This window comes from Hyperolius riggenbachi, chromosome 12, assembly GCF_040937935.1.
Source record: "Hyperolius riggenbachi isolate aHypRig1 chromosome 12, aHypRig1.pri, whole genome shotgun sequence".
NCBI lineage: Eukaryota > Metazoa > Chordata > Amphibia > Anura > Hyperoliidae > Hyperolius > Hyperolius riggenbachi.
The window spans coordinates 91,909,182-91,932,746 of record NC_090657.1 but is presented as its reverse complement, the minus strand read 5'-3'; the positions used below and the strand labels follow the sequence as shown (position 1 = coordinate 91,932,746).

Sequence of the window (23,565 nt, the reverse complement as noted above, 5' to 3'; positions counted from 1 at the left end):
ACCCAAAAGTTGTTGAAAAAGTATTATCAAATTTATTTTGAGTATTTTCTTTCTTGCCGATGGCTAAAAAGGCATTTTATTGACAAGTTATGAAAATATCACCTAAGAGAAAAATTGAATTGCATATGGGCCCAGGTGTGGACATTTGGAAATGGAGTAACTGGGACTAGGATGTCAGACTTTGGCCTGGTCAGCCAGTAGCAGAACTACAATTCAAAGTTCATACCCCTCCCCTTGCCTTCCCTTGGTGCCCTTCATGGCCTTGAGGCCTTTCTCACTAGTGTGGCCATCATGTTCTTCACACCCAAGTTTAGACACAAAAACACCTGATATGAAGTATAGTCCCAGGTGCGTAACAACAGGGGAAGCAGCCACTGCACCCGTGGGGGGCACTCAGGGCCGTTTTGGGGGGCTGGAGGGGTCGCAGTATGAGGGCAGAGCTTGGCCACACATCGGTGGGGAGGGGGGGGACCCTACCTCCCTCACCTCGGGCTCTCCCCTCCAGCTTAAATCAGTGTCTGTGCAGCGGCGGGCAGCGTGCATATACACATACCTTTCTTGCGTTCCACCTCTTTCTAGTGCCTGACGCTACTTATTGTATAAACAGGAAGTAGCTTCAGACACTAGAGCGAGGAGCATCCGCAGTGGAACGCAAGGAAGGTGTATATGCACGCTGCCCACCGCTGCACAGACACTTATTTAAGCTGGAGGGGAGAGCCCAAGGTGAGGGAGGGCCGTCCCCCCTCCCCACCGATGTGTGGCCAAGCTCTCACCTCATGCTGCGACCCCTCCAACCCCCAAAACGGCCCTGAGCGGGCCCCGGGGGGGGGGAAGGAGGGGGCCCATCAGAATTTCTGCTGGGGGGCCCGGTGGGTCATAGTTATGCCCCTGTATAGTCCACTGCATCAGAGGAAGACAAGATAAGTAGTTGGAGTCCCAAAACAGCTCTGGACACCCCTGGGATCGCAGGGTCTGCTCCCCTCTAGTTACACCCATGGGGCCAACAGATAACAAGGATGACAGACTGTGGACTGGACTAAAAGGACTAGTAGGCAGAGCAGCACAACAGGGTTCGCAGGCTGGTGGGACAAGATAGCAGAGTTGTTTGACTGACAGGGCAGGGACAGGTCACAGGGTGGACTGGTAGATGGGTAGAGCAGTGGAGGTGCACCAGGGTTTGGGCCCTTCTAATAACTGACCCTTGGTGGAAGGCCTTCTAAGTATGGAAAAAGTTATGTTATCTTTGGACAAGGGCCATTGCGGTGCCAGGAAGGAAAGTTTAGTGCTTATAAGCTGTGTCTGTCTTTCTTAGCATTATGATTATGCAGATATTCACTTCCTCTGGAAAATCACACTTGACAATGCCCTTTATACCTCTCTGACCTCCAGTGGCGTAGCAATAAGGGATGCAGAGGTAGTGACCGCCAGTGGCGTAGCTATGGAGCTGTGGGCCCCGATGCAAGTTTTACAATGGGGCCCCCCTAGCACTCTATACATAACAATTGATACGACGTCCCAAAACCTGCCAATGGCAACTACAGTGTCAGAGGTGCAAGAAGGGGATGGGGAACCGTTTGTTAATGATTACCACTATTCAAAGTATCTATAGAAGTGATTATTATGAGCACAGGACTAATAGAGAGCTAATACTGTAATTGAGGGAGGGCCCTTCGGGGCCCCTCTGGCCCAAGGGCCCCGATGCGGCCGCTACCTCTGCACCCCCTATTGCTACGCCCCTGGTGACCGCACCAGGGCCCCTACACCAAAGGGGCCCTCCTTTAACTGCTTATATCTCTTTTTTGGTGCTAAACTGGTATCGATAACTTCTATGTGTGCTTTGATTAGTTGTAACCATTAATAGACTGTTCCCTTTCCCTCCTTACACCTCTCAGACATTGTAGCCATCCGTGGCAGGTTTGGTGTTCCATATCAATTATATATAGAGTGCTTGAGGAGGCCCAATGTAGAACTCGCACTGGGGCCCAGAGCTCCTAAGCTATGCCACTGATGTCCTCACTTCTTTTTATAAAACCAGAACGCAAAATATCAGTGTCTGGCAGCAGAAAAGAACAAGATGAAGGGGAAACAGAGCCAAGCATAAGCCTTATTCCTTTTTTCCCAAGTTCCAATGTGCATTGAAATCAGGTAAGCGCCTGACTTCCTCTATCTAACATGATTTGTGCCAACAGAGATAAAACTTGCCTTACTACTGCAGGCAATACCATATATCAATGTGTTGAATATGTTGCTATGTTAAATATCATGAGACTTTCCCAAATTACAAAAAACAAGTACATAACTGCCCTCTAGTGGTGAGAACCACAATATTTATTCTATGCAGAAAATATTACCGTATTTTAGATAAAAATGCCCCCTTTTCTTGCTTAACATAATAAATATATATATACTTCTGCAAAGTCTCTCTTTAAGGGACAGTCTCTCTTTAAGAGTAAAATCCCTCTGTCTCTATTTCTTCCTTATTTGTCCCTCTTTCAAGACTGCTGTATAGATCTTTAATAATATATAGGGTATGTGTTTTTCTAATGAAAAATGTTTTTAAAGGATGCCCGAACTGACATGTGACATAATGAGATAGACATGTGTATGTACAGTGCCTAGCACACTAATAACTATGCTGCATTCCTTTTTTTCTTTCTCTGCCTGAAAGAGTTAAATATCAGGTATGTAAGTGGCTGACTCAGTCCTGACTCAGACAGGAAGTGACTACAGTGTGACCCTCACTGATAAGAAATTCCAACTATAAAACACTTTCCTAGCAGAAAATGGCTTCTAAAAGCAGGAAAGAGATAACAAGTAAATAATAGTTCATAGATTTTAGCTCTGGCATATGTCAATGAATGTGTCATTGAGCAAAAACAATAAAACAGTTAAAATGTAAAAAGTAGATTTAAACATAAAATAAAACTGTGAAATATCTTAAAAAGTTATTTTTAGGAGAAGGAAGATAGATACAATAGTTTATTTCATTAGTTTATTTTCACTTCGTGTGTCCTTTAAAGTAAACCAGAGATCTAAAAATAGCAAGAATTGATACTTACCCGGGGTTTCTTCCAGCCCCATAAACACGGTCCTCTCGCGGTCTGCCGTTCAGCCATGATCAGCCCCGGTAACTGGCTCAGTCGCGTCAGTCCGGGTCTACTGCGCATACGCGGGAGGTCCCCCCATGTAAAATGTTCCCCCCAGTACGGTATAGTTCACGCATCCCATGTGGTTTCAGTGTATACGTGGGTGCGTGTGACGTTACACACTGTGTCACATTGCGCGGGCACCCACACGGCATGTGTACATGGATGGAGCCCGTCCATGGACGGACAGGTTAAGTCAGTGTTTCTCAAACCTGTCCTCGTGACTCCCCAACGGTGCATATTTTACAGACAACCTCCCTTATGGACAGGTGAGGTAATTAGTGTTTCTTACATGGAATCCACCTAGCTGAGACACTAATTTCCCCACATGTGCATAGGTGAGGCTGCCTGCAAAACATGCACCATTGGGGAGTCATGAGGACAGGTTTGAGAAACACTGGGTTAAGTATACTGCATCGGGGGCAACATTTTACATTGGGGAGACAGCGCCAGGGGTTTAGTTGCTCATCCCATTATCGCACAACGTTACTGCCTCACGCCTGATCAAGCAAACAGGCCCTACATCTTGCAGCATGTCCGATTGATACATGCAACCAATTTCGGCATGAAATTGGTTGCTTCTTCGATCGGGCATGCTCTTGGCGGCACCGATTTTCATCCGATTATAATAATTGAATGAATTGGATTGTTGATCAGCCCCCAAGTCGCCTGAAGTATGACACCTTAAGTCCTATGGTGGTTGTGTGTGTGTGTGGGGGGGGGGGGGGTGCAATTATAGTGCTTGCCATAGGCGCCTCTGCAAGTTGTACTACAAAGCAGAAAAATAATCAGTAATATAAGAGGTGGTTTAAATGGAGAGCTCAGTAATGGTGGGAACTATAAATGTTGCTGCACCATAACAGGGGCCATTATTTACAGAAGGTACTGTAATAGGGGATATAAAGTTTGGCTATAAACCCAGTGGCATAACAATAGGGAATTGTGACTGCACCGGGGCTCTTGGGCCACAGGGGCCTTTCCTCAACAGCAGTATTAGCTCTCTATTGGTCCTGTGCTGGTAATAACCACTTCTATAGATACTTTGAATAGTAGTAATCATTAACAAACTGTTCCTCATCCCCTTCTTGCACCTCTGACACTGTGGTTGTCCTTGGCAGGCTTTGGTGCACATTATCAGTTGTTATGTATAGAATGCTTGGAGGGGGCCCAATGTAAAACTTGCACTGGGGCCCATAGCTCCTTAGCTATGACTCTGCGTCCAGCATAATGAATTTATGGACAGTTTTGTTTTTTATGACATTATAGATGAGATGAAAGGACCAGTTTTATGAAGTGTCTGTAGGTGGTTGGCAATTCTAAGTAGTACAAAAAGTTGCCATTGTCAGCGCTACATCACTCTGCTCAGTTTACTTAAAGGGAACCTAAAGCGAGAGTGATATGGAGGCTGCCATATTTATTTCCTTTTAACTTCTAGCCGACCGCATCACGCCGATGGGCGCAGCCGCGGCGGTAGCCACAGGACCTCCAAACGCTTGGCGTAAAGTCCTGGGGCTCTGTTTTGCAGGAGATCGTGTGCAGGGTGCGTGCGCATCTCCTGCTTGGTGGGCGGAGCTCCGCCTTCAGTCTCCGAGCGGCAGTTACTGCTCGGGAGACTGTTACACAGCGTAATGCCATCTAATTACTGGTACAGCGCTGCGATCTACAACAGCGCTGTACTGGGGACAGCCGCGTGACACGGCTGTCCCCTCCTGAGCCACAGAGGTGATCGGCTTTCATAGGCTGAAGCCCATGACAGCTGATCACGGGGATTGGCTGGCATGGGGAAGGAGGGAGGGGGGGGTATATTATAGCATGAAAAAAAAACACTTTTTTAAATTTAAAAAAATCATACATAAACAAACAAAAGAAAAACAAACAAACATCTGGGGGATGATCAGACCCCACCAACAGAGAGAGCTCTGTTGGTGGGGAGAAAAGGGGGGATCACTTGTGTGCTGTGTCGTGTGGCCCTGCAGCTTGGCCTTAAAGCTGCAGTGGCCAATTTAATGAAAAATTGCCTGGTCTTTAGGGGGGTTTAACACTGCGGTCCTCAAGTGGTTAAACAATACCGGTTGCCTGGTAGCCCTGCTGATTTATTTGTCTGCAGTAGCATCTGAATCACACCAGAAACAAACATGCAGCTAATCTTGTCAGATCTGACAATAATGCCAGAATCACCTGATCTACTGCATGCTTCTTCATGGTCTATGGCTAGAAATATTAGAGGTAGAGGATCAGTAGGATAGCCAGGCAACTGGTATTGCTTAAAGGTCAACTGAAGTGAGAAGAATATGGAGGCTGCCATATGTATTTCCTTTTGAACAATACCAGTTGCCTGGCAGCCCTGCTGGTCTGTTTGGCTGTAGCAGTTTCTGAATCACACCAGAAACAAGTATGCAGCTAATCTAGTCAGATCTGACAATAATGTCAGAAACACCTGATCTGCTGCATGCTTGTTCAGGGTCTATGGCTAAAAGTGTTAGGCAGAGGATCAGCAAGACAGCCAGGCAACTGGTATTGCTAAAACTGAAATAAACATGGCAGCCTCCATATACCTCTCTCTTCAGTTTTCCTTTAAAGGGAAATAAATATGGCAGCCTCCATATCCCTCTCACTTCAGGTGTCCTTGAAGACTAGAAAGTTTGTTTGTTTTAATCACATGTGCAAAAGAATGTATGCTTTACTCCCTCTACATAACACAGAAAGATAAACAATGCATAACTTCAGTCAGGTACATTTCTATTATCGTTGCTACACATCGTTTCAAATGTACAATATAATTTGAAAATCTAGTTTTACTCGTTTCCAGATCTGCTGTTGAGACAAGGTAGCTAAGGCAACTCACCATTCCTAATACATTTTTTGAAAATCCAGTTCATTTTTTTTTTAAATTACTTGTGCAAAAAAAAAGTTATACAGAAAAACAAAACAAAAATAGCTGCGCCTATTCTTACATTATCAGTGAATGTAGCTGGCTCACACCCTCTTAGCCTGAAACATGCACTCTATGGCCACATGGGCATAAAGGAGGAGTGTGATTCCACTGTCAGCAGAAGGCAAGCCTCCCTTTTGAGTCATATGTTACCTAGGCTGTGATGTCACAAATCCTTCTTAGTGCACTCTGGGAGACCAGGTGCTATTTCTGCTCACTTCGGAACACACAACAAACAAACATTCCACAGTAATGCACCTGCCACCTCTAAAGATGTCACCATATGTGATACATTAAAGAGAATCTGAAGTGAAAATAAACTTATGATATAATGAATTCTATGTGTAGTACAGCTAAGGAATAGAACATTAGTAGCGAAGATATGAGTCTCATATTGTTTCCAGTACAAGAAGAGTTAAAGAAAACCTGTACTAAAAAAAAAAAATCCACTGGGGGATACTCACCTCAGGAGGGGGAAGCCTCAGGATCCCAATGAGGCTTCCCCCATCCCTGTAGCTGCAGGCAGACCAGCACCGGCTCCCCCAAAGCATCCAGTAATCCTCCCCCGACAAGCCTGGCAAGAGCTGATTTATTTACCTTGCTGGGATCCAGCGCAGTAGCAGCTCTTCTTAGAAATAGCCGAACCTGGTTGTAGCCGCTCTACTGCGCAGGCACAAAAGGACTCGCGCACACGCAGTAGAGCAGCTCAATCGGGTTTGGCTATTTCCGCCCTAACCCGAAGGGAGATCCGCTAGTATGCCTGCACTGGATCCCGGAAGGTAAATATTTACATCACCGCACTTCAGGGGGCTGCAGCTGGACAACGGAGGGACAGAGAAGAACGGGGGAAGCCCTTTTTAGGGTCCAGAGGCTTCGCTCTCACAAGGTAAGTACCCCCCAGGGGTCTTTTTCTTAATTACAGGATTTCTTTGAGAAACTTCGCGTGTTACTGTATCTATGCAAAAGAGCCTCTCTGAGCTCTCCAACTAATTTAGTTGGCTACAGTGCTATTTTCTGAAGCACTTATACATCAAAGAAACCGTGAAAGGCCCAGTGCACACCAAAAACCTCTAGCAGATCCGCAAAGCGCTAGCGGTTTTTTGAAGCATAATTCAGAGTGATTCTAGGCATGGTTAGAGAGGTTTTCTAAACATGCCTAGCGTTTTTTGCCGCGTTTTTGTGTAGCAGATTACAAATATTGTTACAGTGAAGCTGTTACTGAACAGCTTCTGTAACAAAAACGCCTGGAAAACAGCTCTGATCTAGCGTTTTTCAGAGCTGTTTTCCACTTTCCTATACTTTAACATTGAGGCAAAAACGCCTCCGAAATCTAAAAAATGCTACAGCCCCCGAGTTTGCGTTTGTGGAAAAAACGAACCGCTCTGGTGTGCACCAACCCATTCACTTTCATTAGCCAAGCGGTTTTCCCCCCCTGAAAGCGTTTAAAAAAACGCTCTAGAACCGCTCTGGTGTGCGCCAGCCCAAAGACAAGTTCAGATAAGATTTTACTGCAGGGAAGTTCAAAGGGTCATTAGCTCTGCTCTATTCCATAGTTTAAAATGCAGAGCGTAGTTTGTAAACTGCAAATATTAGAGAATGATGCAATGTTATAAAAAAAAGCTACATAACTGAAAATAAAAATATGAGACTCTTTGTTATGCCACTAGTGTTCTATTAATTATCCAGACTACACAACCAATTCATTATATAATATGAGGTTTTTTCGCTTCAGTGTCACTCTAAGAATGTAAATAAGGACGAGAAAAAAATGTTACAGTGGGCAAACACTGACTTCATCATTTCTAAAGTAATATTGCAAAGCACAAGCAATTTAATTCATTTACTTACATTCAGTAAAGTTCCCCTGTGAGGCACAATTCACACTAGGGGCTTGATTCACTAAACCACGATAACTCGTATCACGGCCGCGCTTGGGTTTTCGCGCACAATCGCGAATTTTTGCATGCAAATATTTGCGATTGCGCATGGAAATTTGCGATTGCAAGCAAAAACGCTAACGCGGCCGTGATACGAGTTATTACGGTTTAGTGAAGCAAGCCCTATGTGCATTGCATAATGTGCCTGTTGCAAAGACGTCATAATGCAGCACACGTCATTTTAGTAGTAGGATCCATTAATATGTACTTTCCATGTTTTCACGCATATTATCCAGAAACGCACTGTAGACAGTCTGTTGCGATGACGTAATCCGTTACAACACAGAGATGTGGACATCCCCATACGATAGGATGGACAGGGAGTTATCTTGCGGCAATCTAGCGTGACGCAACACGCATGGGCCTTGATGCACTAGACGGCAGCGCACACTAATTTTACTGGTAAGCATGCCATGGGAATGCCTGTTTGCCCATTAGTTCTATGCCGAGGGTTACCATTGCAATGAGCGCGTTATCCCGCTAACGTGCGTGGCTCTATAGGATTAAAGAGACTCCGAGCACCTCTCATGGGCATGCCTTTAAGACTCCGACCAGTACTGCAAAGTACTTAAAGATGCATACATTTCTGTAGCTTGTGCTCTCCTCTTTCATTTGATGCCACGGTTCTACACCAAATAGTTTTCGTTCTATTTCAATTTAAGTTCAATTTCTGGGTCACCCCTGTCTTCTCTATTAGAGAAGTACATCACTGAATGAAGCAGGAAGAGGAAGTGACACGCATGGCCATTGCAAGAGGCTTCTCCAGAGGGGTCATAGCACGACTGTTGGAAGTCGTCTGGCTTAAAGGCATACCCATAAGAGTTGTTCGGAGTCCCTTTCATGGGCGGTGCTCTCTGGGTGTTAGTAGTGCTGCTTCTTGCTTGCCTGCCTGCGCATGGCAACTTTACCGCTGTTTAGTGCATCAAGGCCAATAGAGCTTGATGCAGGAAACCGCAGTACATCTACCGTGCACAAACAGCGCAGGTAAATATTAGAGCGCACACATAACGCACGGTTCTGTCAGCGTAGTGTGTGCTCCAAACTGCTGCATGATGCATTGCATCTGCATCCTACGGTAATTACCGTAGTTGTGGTCGTGCTAGTGGAGTACGGCAGTTGTGCCACGAGTGCATAGCCGGCCTTTGACCTGAGCGACCGGAGCGGTCGCTCAGGGCGCCGGCTTACAAGGGGGCGCCTCTACTGAGGGCACCTACACCTGATTTCATATAGCTGCCTACCTTTACTGGGGGCACCAACACCTGACTATCTATACTGGAGGCACCTACGCCTGGCTACCTATGGGGGGGGTGGAGACCTTCAACTGACTTCCTATACTGGGAGCACCTATGCTTAGCAACCTATATTGAGGGCACCTACACATGAGATCCTATACTGGGAGCACCTATACCTGGCCACCTACCTATACTGAGTCTGAGGGCGTTTTTTTTTGGGGGGGGGGGGGCACTGCGGCGCGTGGTGCTGTGCTATCATTCTAAATGGGTGTGTGTGTGGGGCGGGGGGAGTGGCTAACTGTCCCACTGATTGTTTTTATTAATATTCCTGAAAGGTTCTAGCCTTCATTTTTAAGTATATTCAGGATAATGCACTCTTTCCATCCATTTGTGGTTATTAATAGTATTTTTTCTATTATACATACAGTATGTGACGTGTCACGGAGATCTGAGCATTTGTGTCACGTCAAAAAGGTCGGGAACCACTGTCCTAGGAGATATCTCAGGAGAAAAGTTGAATTGCATATGGGCCTGCGTGTGTGCGTGCGTGCGTGCACGTGGGAAGAGGATGAAAGGGGGGGGGGGGCATAAAAATCAGGTTTTGCTCAGAGTGCTGTGAAACCTAAGCCCGGCCCTGCACGAGTGCATTGCACAGCAATTAGGAGTGCACACTACGCTGACAGGCCTGCACAATGAGTGCGTGGTAGATGAACTACTGTTCTCTCCATCAAGACCATAGTGTGAACTAATCTTGAAAAAAGCAATTTTACCGAATGTTCATAGAGCTTATGCAAACTTGTGACCCGCTGGAATTGTGATACGGAGCAGCCTCCGTAGAAGCGCAAGCGCGCGAAACGGCTGTAAGGATCTTCAGCCACCGCATCCATCCACAGTCACCAATGGTATGTGTTGCAACTTTTTTATGCGCATTTATGTATTGTACTTTGCAATGGACTTTTGAATAAAGAGAATGACAGCAGTGCCGGCGCTCTCCTCCTTCTCTTTGCATATAGATACTGCTTTTGCCTGAGCACGCTGAAGACTCGCTGCTTGCATACCTAGCTTGAGACTGTGCTGCCTCCTCCTTCTCCCTGTATTGAAAACGGCTGCTGCAGTGCCAGCATTTCTGCTCTTTCCACTCCATGATCTCTTGACAAATTTATCATTTGTTATCATAAAATCTGGGAGAGGCTTATGGAAGGAGTTTTAAAGAATTCACCGTTAACGTATGTAAACTTCTGACCTCCGCTGTGTAAAGAACAAATTCAGATTTTCATTATAGTGACTTCTTATGGGGAAGTATTTCTCTGTATTTACAAATCTGATCCTGTCAGCAGAATCTTAGACCACTTCCCTGTTTCATGAAAGATGTGTTTGTAGAGGGATTTCTTTATGCTGGGGATACACGGTACGTTTCTGTACCGTGTATCGACCAGCTGATCCGGCCAGCTGATAATAATCAGCTGGCCCGATCATGCCGCTCGACCCTCGCCCGCTCGATCCCCGCCGGCAGACAATGGCAGGGAATCGAGCGCTGATAAGGAAGCGCCGGCAGGGACGAGCGGTAATCAATCCGCGCGGACGAGCGGGGACGCGGCTGGTGTCGAACCGGCGGCTAATCGAGCCGCCGGTCGACTCGTGTATGCCAGGCGTTATAATTTGATCTATCTCAACCTTGTTTTGTTGATGAGTTATAACAGGCATGGGCAAACTTGGCCCTCTAGCTGTTAAGGAGCTACAAGTCCCACAATGCATTGCAGGAGTCTGGCAGCCACAGTCATGACTCATAAAGGCAAATGCATTGTGGGACTTGTAGTTCCTAAACAGCCAAGTTTGCCCATGCCTGAGTTGTAACAACAATAATTAGTATGCATTTATATAGCACTGACATCTTCAACACACGTTACAGTCTTTACAGCAATTTGTCCATCAAGAGCTAGCAATCTAATCATTACCACAGTCAGGACCTTATGTTCCTTTCACTGACTAAAGAGGAACTTTAGAGAAAAGAGGGGAACATTGTTGCTGCAAAGTGAGAAGTTAAAAAATGAAAGAGAGATCAAGAAATGATTGATATTCACCATCTAATTTGTTCATATTGTTTGATCCACAATAAGCCTACACGTCATCATCTTTACTGCTGGCAAACATGAAAAAACAGCACCAACTGCCATTATTTATAACCACACCCACTAACATTGCGATAAGCTAAAAAGTTGTTGTTTTTATAGACATACATATGCACAGTTGGAAACTAGGTGAACCTAGGTGCTAACTGGGGCATAGGGGCCACGGTCACAGAAGTCGCCTGTGCGGCCTGGGGGGCCCGCTCGTCCTCCCCACATGCTGCGTGGGGGGATGCAGCAGAACGCAGCAGCAGCGGCTCAAAGAGTCATCAAATACTCACTTTGCCACGATCCACGCGCTGCATCTACTTACTTCTTCCTGTCTTACGTTCCAGCTTACAGTAACAGCGCCGGGGCGCTGTTACAGTGAGATGGAACGCAAGAAGGGGAGAGATCAAATTACAACTTGTGTTTAGAGACAAATGAGTATGAATTAGCCAGGCTAAACTGGCTACATACATACAGGCTGCATTTCTCTATGTTTACCTTCTGTGCTGTGCCAAGATCAGGGTCCAAATGGGGGATTAGACAGTCTATACTCTCTATATACAGTGGGATGCGAAAGTTTGAGCAACTTTGTTAATTGTCATTATTTTCCTGTATAAATCGTTGGTTGTTACGATAAAAAAATGTCAGTTAAATATATCATACAGGAGTCACACTCAGTGATATTTGAGAAGTGAAATGAAGTTTATTGGATTTACAGAAAGTACACAATAATTGTTTAAATAAAATTAGGCAGGTGCATACATTTATGCACTGTTGTCATTTTATTGATTCCAAAACCTTTAGAACTAATTATTGGAACTCAAATTAGCTTGGTAAGCTCAGTGACCCCTGACCTGCATACACAGGTGAATCCAATTATGAGAAAGAGTATTTAATGGGGTCAATTGTAAGTTTCTCTCCTTTTTTAATTTTCCCAGAAGAGTAGCAACATGGGGGTCTCAAAACAACTCGCAAATAACCTGAACACAAAGATTGTTCACCATCATGGTTTAGGGGAAGGATACAGAAAGCTGTCTCAGAAATTTCAGCTGTCTGCTTCCACAGTTAGAAACATATTAAGGAAATGGAATACCACAGGCTCAGTTCAAGTTAAGGCTTGAAGTGGCAGACCAAGAAAAATCTTGGATAGACAGAAGCGACAAATGGTGAGAACAGTCAGTCTGTCTGCAAATGCAGTAATCATCTCACATAATAAATGCATTTATCACCCCTGTATACAATGTAGCAATCACTCCACAGGGACCCCAAGTAAAAGGTAACCATATATAGATGTTCTCAATATAGGTAGGCAGGAATAGGAACCCCCAATATAGGTAAGCAGGCACAGATGTTCTCAGTATAGGTAGGCAGGAATATGGATCCCCAATATAGGTAACCAGGCACAGATGTTCTCAGTATAGGTAGACAGGAATATGGATCCTCAATATAGATAACCAGGCACAGATGTTATCAGTATAGGTAGGCAGGAATATGGATCCCCAATATAGATAACCAGGCACAGATGTTCTCAGTATAGGTAGGCAGGAATATGGACCCCCAACATAGGTAACCAGACACAGATGTTCTTAGTATAGGTAGGCAGGAATATGAATCCCCAATATGGGTAACCAGGCACAAATGTCAGTATCAGCGTGTGGGGAAAGTGACAACCAGCCCTCAGAGTGAAGCCTCAAGTTTCCCTAGATGTCAAGTGCACAGGGACTCTGCTATCAGCCACCCAACACGCTGATATGCTGGCTACAGTGCATGCTGACAGGCTCAAACATACTCACCCAGTGACTGCCTCGATGTGTCTCCTCCTCGCCTTCTCCTAATTGCCCGCCATCTCCTCCTCCACGTACGTCGACCAGTGACGCTGCTCTCTTCCGCATCACCGAAGGGCACTAAAACCCTATAAGAGAGCGGCGTGACGCGCCACGGATTGAATCAATCCGCCGGTCGCATCAGTAGGACTATTTTATCCCACGGAAGGAGAAAGTGGGACTAATCTGTCCCACAGAAGAAGCAAAACGCAGCGGAACCCCTGAGGGGTTCTCACGGAACCCTGGTTGAAAATGGCTGCTCTACATATATTACAGTGCATTTCTCTCTGTTTTCCTTCTGTCCTGTGCAAGAGTTCAGGTCTGCACGCTGCCGCTCTGCTGTCCTGATTGGCCGCCGGGATCCCGGGACAAGATTAGAGGTAAAGGCGATCCCATTGGCTGGGGAAAGAAGCCTGGAGTCCCGCTGACCAGTGCTGATCGTGCGTGGGGCTCAGGAAAACATTAGGAGCAACGGTATCAGCTGAGCTCGGGCTTATCTCTTTCAGCTCCAGCATTCTTGCCCGAGCTCAGATTGGGAATACTGCCGGGGGGTTAAAGGATACCTTAGTCCTAATTAAATTCTGAAAAATACACTCTGTGTGTGTGTGTGGGGGGGGGGGGGGGGTGCGCATAGGCTTACCGCACCTCTCATGGTCCGGCGTCTGCCTCCGTTCACCTGCTATTGCTGCCGTTGTCCAGGTCCTGGTCAGAGCGATTGGTGAGATACACATGTGACGTATATGGACTGTATGTATGGAAGATTGCTGTTCACATCCCATCTGATCTATAAAGTTACATTTGAGCCCCTGGAGTTACCCTCGAGCTGGAGTTCACTTCAGATCATCATAACATGTTTGTTACGTTGCAGTTCAACCTTTATCTTGTTCTAACTGGTTTTATCTGGTCTATGAAGGCCGAAGCCATTGCCTGTGCACAAGGGTTCCACGCTCGGCTGTGTTGTATTGCGCAGAAGCGGATATCATAGGTTTATACTGTGATCACGCGCCTACGTCAGTGACCGTACATTCGCTTGCATGTGTTATGGTTCAGGGAGTATAATTGGGTTGGGAAAACGCCTGGACTCCGGGACTTTGCTGAGACCAACAGAAGTGATGGATTGTCTTGCCAGGTGTTTTCCCCTACGGAGGATTGACAGAGTCCGCTTTTCCTTGGTTAATGTTGCTGTAACACTTGGTAAGGAATGTTTGTGCATACTTACTCATAATTACTATCATTTAAACTATGATTATGCAAATACCTTCTTAAAGATACATTTACATTTATAATAGAATTATAGACGATAAATACTATTATTGTTTGAATTATTCAATGTTGCCTATATTTCTTTTTAACCTACTATAAGTAGTGTGTGCTTTGCAGCAGGGTTTAAAACCCCTATATTTTGGGGCAAAACAATTGGCGCCCTTTGACCCCACATACTGCGCTGCGCATATGCAGTATGTCCTCTTGCGACTTTATCTTTTTATCATGTCTCTAGCAGCAGTGTGTATTAATTCCACTTAGAATAATGTGTTTATACTTAAAAAATAAAACGTTTTCATCATGAGTGAATGTACACAATTGCTGTCACACAAATGTCAGTTCACTGACTTTTAATAACCCTCATCATAATCTGATATCTGAATAGAGGGTTGCAAACCACCTGATGGCAGACAACAGACAATCACCAGCTTTGCGGGATCATTGTGTGATTTTGGGTATGGTAAAACAGACTCATTTTGGAATGCAGTCTTTTATTTGCAGTGGCTGGATAGTCTACTGGTTAAAGAAAACCTGTAATGAGAAAAAGTTCCCCTGGGGGGTACTCACCTCGGGTGGGGGAAGCCTCCGGATCCTATCGAGGCTTCCCCTTCCTCCTCTGTCCCACGGCGGCGGCGAAACAGCTCCCAGTGGGGATGTAAATATTTACTTTCCTGGCTCCAGTGCAGGCGCAGTATCGGCTCTCCGCTCGGAGATAGGCGGAAATAGCCGATCGCTGTCAGGCCGCTCTACTGCGGACCTGATAGAGATCGGCTATTTTCGCCTATCTCCGTGCTGAGTGCCTCAACAGCGCCCCTGCTGGAGTCAGGGAAGGTAAATATATTACAATTCAAAGCGTGTTCCACTGCGCTCAATCAGTAGGTATATCCACATAAAGTCGTTAAGCCACCAATGAGTGCTGCTCCTGATTTACTCTGGGATAAGAGTAAGTGTGCTGGTAAAACAGAAAAAGAAAGAGGAGAGGAGCGCTCTCTGGTGCATTAACTTTTTTAATTATGCTTTCTCGCACAAAGACAATTAAAAACTTACAATGTTAAAAATAATTCAGAGCATATCACAATATAGTGTATCACCGTGTCCAAGATGTAAATTCACCAATCTGGCCTCCTCCACACTATGGCCAGTAGATGTGGTAATCCGAGGATCAAGTAACGCCAGCGGGATGGGGTACACGGGAGTGTGGTCGGCAGCTGCCCTGCGCCTAGGACGTCATGACGCGTTTCGGCGTTCCACGCCTTCGTCAGAAGGTAAATATATTAGCCTTGTCGAGCTTGTCAAGCCCAGATTGCGGGACACTTCCAGCGCTGGATTGCCTGCAGCTACAGGGAGGGGAAGCCTCATTGGGATTCTGAGGCTTCCCCCTACAAAGGTGAGTACCCCCCTGGGGGACTTTTTTTTTGTTACAAGTTCTCTTTAAGGGCTCTGCCTCTGACACGGGGAACCAGCATTTGAATCTTGGTTCTTCCTGTTCAATAAGCCAGCACTATTCAGTAAGGAGACTTTGGGCAAGACTCCCTAACACTGCTAGGGAGTACGCCCTAGTGGCTGCAGCTCTGGTGCTTTGAGTCCGCCAGGAGTAAAGCGCCATATAAATGACCTGTGTCTTGTCTTGTATTAGTGAAGCTGCTTCTTGTTTTTCTTTCTTGGAGTGCAAAGGGAACATACACATTACATCACTGCAATAACTGGAATATGCCTTTGAAAAATCCCCTTTGAAATTCTTTCTGAACCTTCTTCTAGCTTTAAACACATAACAAGCACCCTTAAAATACACACAATGTAGACAGCTATACAAATCTGAGAGGTTATCAGTACTATTGTGCTATCCATAAATGGTGTGACATGGCTCTCTTTCTTCTGCCAAGACATACCATTAAATGGATCTAATGGTTAACTATGAAGCCTTCTAAGGTGAACTTACAAAAGAGGGACAAGCATGGAATTTTATAAAGAGGGATTTAAACTTTACTTTTCTAAATAAAACTCTGAATTTTGTAGAATATACATTATCTCGCAAAAGTGATTACACCTCTCACGTCTTTGTAAGTATTTTATTATATCTTCATGGGACAACACTGAAGGTATGACACTTTGATAAACTGTAAAGTAGTCGGTGTGCAGCCTGTATAAAATTGTTAATTTTCTGTCCCATCAAAATAACTCAACACATCAGCTATAAATGTCAAAACCAAAACAAAAGTGTGTACACCCTGAAAGAACCATTATTGCACACACACAAAAATTGTAAAATGAAAAATGCATGTGTATGATTTGTATAAAATGTACATTTGTTCCCAAGTAAAATGCCCTATAAATTGCTTTTCTTCCATGTTGCTGTCAATTAAAGTAGACAGTTAAAATTTGACAAATCTGACAGGTTTTGGACTAGTCCATCTTCTCATGGGAGATTCTCATGGTTTTCTTTATATTCAAAAACACGTATTGTCTGAATGGCAAATGCTTGGTTCAATAGCCAACAAAGTGGGCAAGGGAGTAGGAAAGCAGGCCGGCATCCTTATATAGGTCATTTACAGGGGGTGCTTTGGTAAAGGTTAATAAAAATACTGAAAGTCCCCCATGAAGAGATGGACTAGTCCAAAACCTGTCAGATTTGTACTGCCTACTGTAAGTGATAGCAACAAAGGAGAAAAGTAATTTATGGTGCATTTTACACTAGGAGGAATGTACCTCTTGAAAATATGTATTTTAAATTTTACCATTTTTCGTGATAGTGGTCCTTTAAGTGAGGAATGTTAAAAGTCTGCCAATTAGACCTTCTCATGTTACTCATTAGTGTTGCAAGGTCTCGTGTGAATGGGGAGCAAGCCTGTTTAATTTAGTGTTATCTTACAATACCTACATGCACATATGACTATGGTAGGGATTAGATTGTAAGCCCCTCTGAGGGACAGTTAAGTGACAAGACAATTTATTCTGTACAGCGCTGCAGAAGATGTTGTTGCTATATAAATACATAATAATAATAAATACATAATAATAATAATCCCTCTCAGACTCTCTCCTGCTGGTCACTGGAAGTTCAACATGGCAGCTCTTGGCAGATAATCACTGAGGATCTTAAGAAAAGAATTGTTGCTCTACATAAAGATGTCTCAGGCTATAAGAAGACTATGAACACTCTGAAACTTAGCCTGAAAAGACCATACAGCAGTTTAACAGGACAGGTTACACGCTGAAAGAACAGGTCTTGCCATGGTTGACCAAAGAAGTTAAGTACACAACTTAAACACAACTTTGTCTTTTGCAAATAGACATATGAGTGCTGGCAGCATTGTTGCAGAGGTTTAAAGGTGGGGGTCAGCCTGTCCGTGACCAGACCATATGCCCCACACTGCCTCAGATTGGTCTGCATGGCTGTCTTCCCAGATGGAAGCCTTTTCTAATGATGATGCACAAGAAAGCCTGCAAACAGTTTACTAAAGACAAGTAGACTAAGGACATGGACTACTGGAACCATGTGCTATGGTCTGACCAAAATTATTATTATTATTATTTATTGTATTTATAAAGCGCCAACATATTACTTATTTGGTTCAGATGGTGTCAAGCGTGTGTCGTGGCAACCAGGAGTACACAGACAACTGTATCTTGCCTACATTCAATTATGGTGGTGCAGTGTTCACCCCAGATTTTTTTCTCCAGCCGGGTGGCATGAACAAGTTGCCGGGTGGGGCGAAATGAGAGAATGCAGGTCGGGTGCTTTTCTGCTTACAGCAGAGGAGGAGATGAGCTGATGACAGCCGGGTGCTCACCAAAACTAGCCAGGTGGAGCACCCGGCTAAAAGAGACAGGGGAGAACACTGGTGGTGGGAGTGTCATGGTTCAGGGCTGTATGAATGCTGCCGACACTGGGGAGCTACAGTTCATTGAGGAAACCATGACTGCCAACATGTGCTGTGACATATTAAATCCCCTCCCTTTGGAAACTGGGCTGCAGGGACTATTCCAACATAACAACCTGAAAGAGAACCCGAGGTGGGTTTGAAGAATATTATCTGCATACAGAGGCTGGATCTGCCTATACAGCCCAGCCTCTGTTGCCATCCCAAACCCCCCTAAGGTCCCCCTGCACTCCGCAATCCCTCATAAATCACAGCCACACTGCTGACAAACAGCTTGTCAGAGCTGGCTGTGTTTATCTCTATAGTGTCAGTCTGCTGCTCTCCCCGCCTCCTGCAGAACTCCAGTCCCCGCCTGCATCCCTTCCCTCCCTGCTGATTGGAGGGAAGGGGCAGGGAAAGGAGCTATGCAAGAGGCGGGGGAGCAGCTGAGACTGACACTACAGATGTAAACACAGCCTCACAGCACGGCTGTGATTTATGAGGGATTGCAGAGTGCAGGGGGGACCTTAGTGGGGTTTGGGATAGCAACAGAGGCTGGGCTGTATAGGCAGATCCAGCCTCTGTATGCAGATAACATTCTTTAAACACACCTCGGGTTCTCTTTAAACACACCTCCAAGACGACCAATGCCTTGCTGAAGAATTTGAGTAAAAGTACTGGACTGTCCAAGCATGTCTTCAGACCTAAACCCTATTGAGCATCTGTGGGGCATCCTCAGATGGAGGGTGGAGGAGTGCAAGGTCTCTAACATCCACTAGCTTCATCATGGAGGAGTGGCAGAGGATCCCAGTAGCAACCTGTGAAGCTCTACTGAACTCCATGCGAAAGAGCGTTAACCAGCTGAGCGGTCTGGACGAGCTCAGCTCGTCCAACACCGCCAGCGGCTGCCGCTCAGGCCCTGCTGGGCCGATTTTAATGAAATAAAAAGCAGCACACGCAGCCGGCACTTTGCCAGCCGCGTGTGCTGCCTGATCGCCGCTGCAGCGCGGCGATCCGCCGCGTGCAGCGGCGAAAGAGGGTCCCCCCAGCCGCCCGAGCCCAGCGTAGCCGGAACAAACAGTTCCGGCCAGCGCTAAGGGCTGGATCGGAGGCGGCTGACGTCAGGACGTCGGCTGACGTCCATGACGTCACTCCGCTCGTCGCTATGGCGACGATGTAAGCAAAACAAGGAAGGCCGCTCATTGCGGCCTTCCTTGTTTATTATGGGCGCCGGAGGCGATCGGAAGAACGCCTCCGGAGCGCCCTCTAGTGGGCTTTCATGCAGCCAACTTTCAGTTGGCTGCATGAAATAGTTTTTTTTTTATTTAAAAAAAACCCTCCCGCAGCCACCCTGGCGATTTAATCAGAACGCCAGGGTGGTTAAAGCAGTGCTGAAAAATAATGGTTGGCACACAAAATATTGACACTTTGGGCACAATCTTGACACCCTTCCCTTAGGGTTGTACTCACTTTTGTTGCCAGTGGTTTAGACATTAGTGGCGGTGTGTTGAGTTCTTTTGATGGGAGAACAAATTTACACTGTTATTCAAGCTATACACTGACTACTTTACATTGTTTCAAAGTGTCATTTATTCAGTGTTGTCCCATGAAAAGATGTAATAAAAAATGTAGAAAAATTTAAGAGGTTTACTCTGAAATATTAATGCCCAATGTTAATTCCCTCACTAACCTAAAGGAAAGGTGGACCTGCCACCTCCAATTTCCCCTTTCTCATACCTGTAGAGGGCCTCAGGTTTAAGAGTCATACCGCTTGGGAAAAGTTTTATATCCATGGAGGATGGGTTGGATAGCAAGCTGGCCCCACCCTCTCCCTAGGGTTAGCCATCGGTAGATGGAGGGCTCATGTGAGAAGAGGGCAAGGCTTAGTGTTGGTAAAATGATCAGTAAAATTTACCATTATTTTACTATCAAAATTACCACTGCCCAATAGTATAATGTCTGTAATTTTACCGATATCCTACTAGTGGCTATTTTCAGTGACCACATTTCCCTGGCTTCCTACAGGGCCATCTCTCTATTCGTAACCCAACCTGATCACATGTTCACCCTGGGTATCAATGACTGACATCACTGCAGGAAGCCATGAGGAGGCCTGAGCAGAGATCTAATGGCAGAGTGCCTGCCAGGAGGACAGGTAAGAAAACTAAATACTGCAGCACACTCTGTTACCATTCCTCTGCATTAAAGGGCATGGTAGGCAAACGTCACAAAGAGGCGTACGTTAAATAAGGGCGCAAGGAAAAAAGGGAGCGGGGTGAAACCGAAATGTCATTCTCCATTACAATAATAAATATGTTAAAATAACAGTATTAAAAGGGCACAGGGTGAAGCCGAAATGTCAAAATATATAACAATGCATTTGGTTTATTTCATGAATATCTCCGTTAGACTAATATGGTAAAATAACCGTATTAAAAAGGCATGGCGTGAAGATGAAATAAGTGTAAATGATAAATACTGTTGTGTATTGGGGACGCCAAAGGAACACGAAAAAATATTTACAGTTGTAATGATGATAGTAAAACACAGGAAAATGTTACTGATACTTTAGCACAACTAAACCTAACCCTACTCTCACACTGAGCTAAATTCCTAACCCTAAGATTCCCCTTCCTGACAGCTAACCCTAAAACCCCCCTTCCTGACTCCTAACCCTAAAATAGTCCCTTCCTAATGCCTAACTCTAAGACCCCCTTCTTGACAGCTAACCCTAAACCCTCCCCCCCCCCTCCTGTTGCCAAGCTCTAAGAACCCCCTTCCTAACAACTAACCCTAACCCCCCCCCCCCCCCTTTTCTGACACTTAACCTTAAAACCCATTTCCTCCGTCGCAAATACTGTAAATTAAAAAAGATACATTTAAAAACACATTTCTAAACAATAATTTACAAAATTATAATTCTCAAAACAAAATTCCAAAATGATAATTTTAAAACCGATGAGTTTAAAAATGAAAAATTTCATAGAGGAAGAACAGAGGTTTAAAAGTTTAGAGGAGTCATCGGTGGACTTACCGCCTCCTGATAAGTACAGACAAAGGTTGAAGTTGTATCAACACAAAAATGTATTCATACACTCTGGGAATCAGTGCAGTGCGATTACCTTTTACTGCCTGATGAAGCAGGGTCGTACCTGCGAAATGTGTTGCATTGATTCGCGGAGTGTATGAATACATTTTTGTGTTGATAGAACTGCAACCTATGTCTGTGTCTAGCAGGAGGTGGTAATTCCACCGCTGACTCCTCTAAAATTTTAAACGTTTTTCTCCCACTGGCTCCTCTGTTCTTCTTCTACGATACACAAAGTCCACCCCATGGTGGAGGGGTGTTTCACTTTTTTTCCTGTCTACAGAGAGTGACTTCTTAATCCTGAGTGGGGACAGGTCTAATCTCCTCACCTGCATTTACAGTGGTTGCTTTAGGGGTAACTCTTGTTTGTGAGTATAACTTCTATATACTTACTTTGCCAATTTTTACATTGTTCAGTACGTACTACACTATAATGGGCTCCCAGTGTCTCCTCTCCTTTCTTCATTGAAAAATTTCAGTTGAATGGTCCCGGCGCCAGCTATTTATCAGGCGCCCAAACATGGTAAAATTTCTGATTTTGGCACCCAATAGCCAATATTTTGTATTAGCATCTATAGGGTGTCCAAATAGTCCATTTGCTGCAGGCACCCAAATTTGCTGCTTTCCACTAACAGTGCCCTTTCTCCACCTCTGGAGCATGCAACCTCTGCAATCCCTATTTATTTGCCAGTGTACACTATTCAGGCTCTTCAGCTCACCTCCGGCATTGATTGGTGGAACAGTGTACCAGGGCATTATGGGATTGAATTTCTGATCCAACAGCAATATTACAGAGCTAAAGTGCAGAAATTCAAGTTGAATTAACCTTTGATCCAAATCCAAAAATCAATATTAATGAACTTAAAGAGCACTCAACAAGACATCATCCCCTCCCAAGCTTGAACAACAAAATTTTGACTCTGGCAATAACTCAGAGTACTGTAAAAATCCGAGTCCAGACACTGCTTTGAATAGCACGATCTCATGAGGTGAAGAACATGCTGTCAGCTGCACAATATCCTGGAGCATTGAAAAACTAATAGATCTCCTGCTGTCAGATCTAAAAACCTCCTTTCTAAAATCCTTAAGAAACTGTTTCACAGTAAAATAACTTGAGACAGCATGAACAGCCTGTGACTTGAGAATAAAGGCATTGCCAGGCTACAGCAAAGTAAATGAGACTAATAAAAACCTCTACCAGCTAACAAATAAAAGTATAAACTGAACTCCCCATCCTCACAAACAGGAGATATTTGCTGTAATACACAAAAATCACACCAATTTGACCATGCAGCTGAAAACTCAGCCAACTATTTTAGTTATTGATTTTTTCAACACGACCTTCAATCAGACCCTTATTACACCAAAGAGATGAGGGCACTCTTTTTCTTACAGTTGCACATGTAGTTCCAGTTAAGCCTCGAATGAGGACTGTCCCAGAGAGGGATCAAGAGTCGATTCCCCTGCCGACAGTGGCAAGGCTACAGTTGCGCCATAAGCCTCCAGGCTAGTGACACATTCTTTTGCTAGCAGCCCCACCTATTCCGAAGTCACCACTTAATTTTCAATGTATTGCCCCCATTTCTATGCCCCCTCACCATAATGCCCACCAGTGCACAGTCACGGTCTTTGTGTTAGCTGTAAATACAAAACTGCAAAACAGCAGTAACAGCAAATCTGTTTGTATGGAAGATCCATCACATGTTCAATGCAGCAGTGCTCCCATGTAGTGCTGCCCTCATAGTTCCCCCCCCCCCCCCCACACACACACACACACACACAAACACATACACACAGTGTGATGTCATGACCATGGTCATAACAGTTTCCTTTCTTTGAACCTTGTTGCATTGTGGGAAACTGTTTCCAACTGCCAAGACTAACATATTTACCTTTGCAGAATGCTTGTTTACTGAGAGTTCTATGCACAGACTTTTAAGCAATACCAGTTGCCTGGCTGTGCTGCTGATTCTCTGTCTCTAATACCTTCAGCTATAGACCCTGAACAAGCATATGCAGATCAGGCATTTATGACATTATTGTCAGATCTGACAATAATGACGGGCTTTGTGCTTGGCTCACACACGCACAAGTGCTTGGCTTTGGCAAGAGTTTGGGCCCAATGCTGTACAAATGCCACGCCAGCCTACAGGCTGGTGACATGTTTTGT

The 23,565-nt window shown here is 45.0% G+C and overlaps 1 protein-coding gene across 4 annotated transcripts in view; it reads left to right on the top strand.

Moving 5' to 3' along the window:
* Positions 1–23,565, top strand: part of LOC137541837 (bactericidal permeability-increasing protein-like) — a 177,926-nt gene that overhangs the window by 84,434 nt on the left and 69,927 nt on the right. For 3 of the 4 annotated variants that reach the window (XM_068263371.1, XM_068263370.1, XM_068263372.1), the window contains one exon: positions 20,333–20,462. The exons of the other annotated variant lie outside the window; for it this stretch is intronic. In XM_068263371.1, the coding sequence (XP_068119472.1) occupies positions 20,411–20,462 (52 nt within the window). In that variant the 5' untranslated portion in view covers positions 20,333–20,410. The remainder of the gene's footprint in view (positions 1–20,332; positions 20,463–23,565) is intronic. 4 annotated transcript variants of the gene reach the window in all.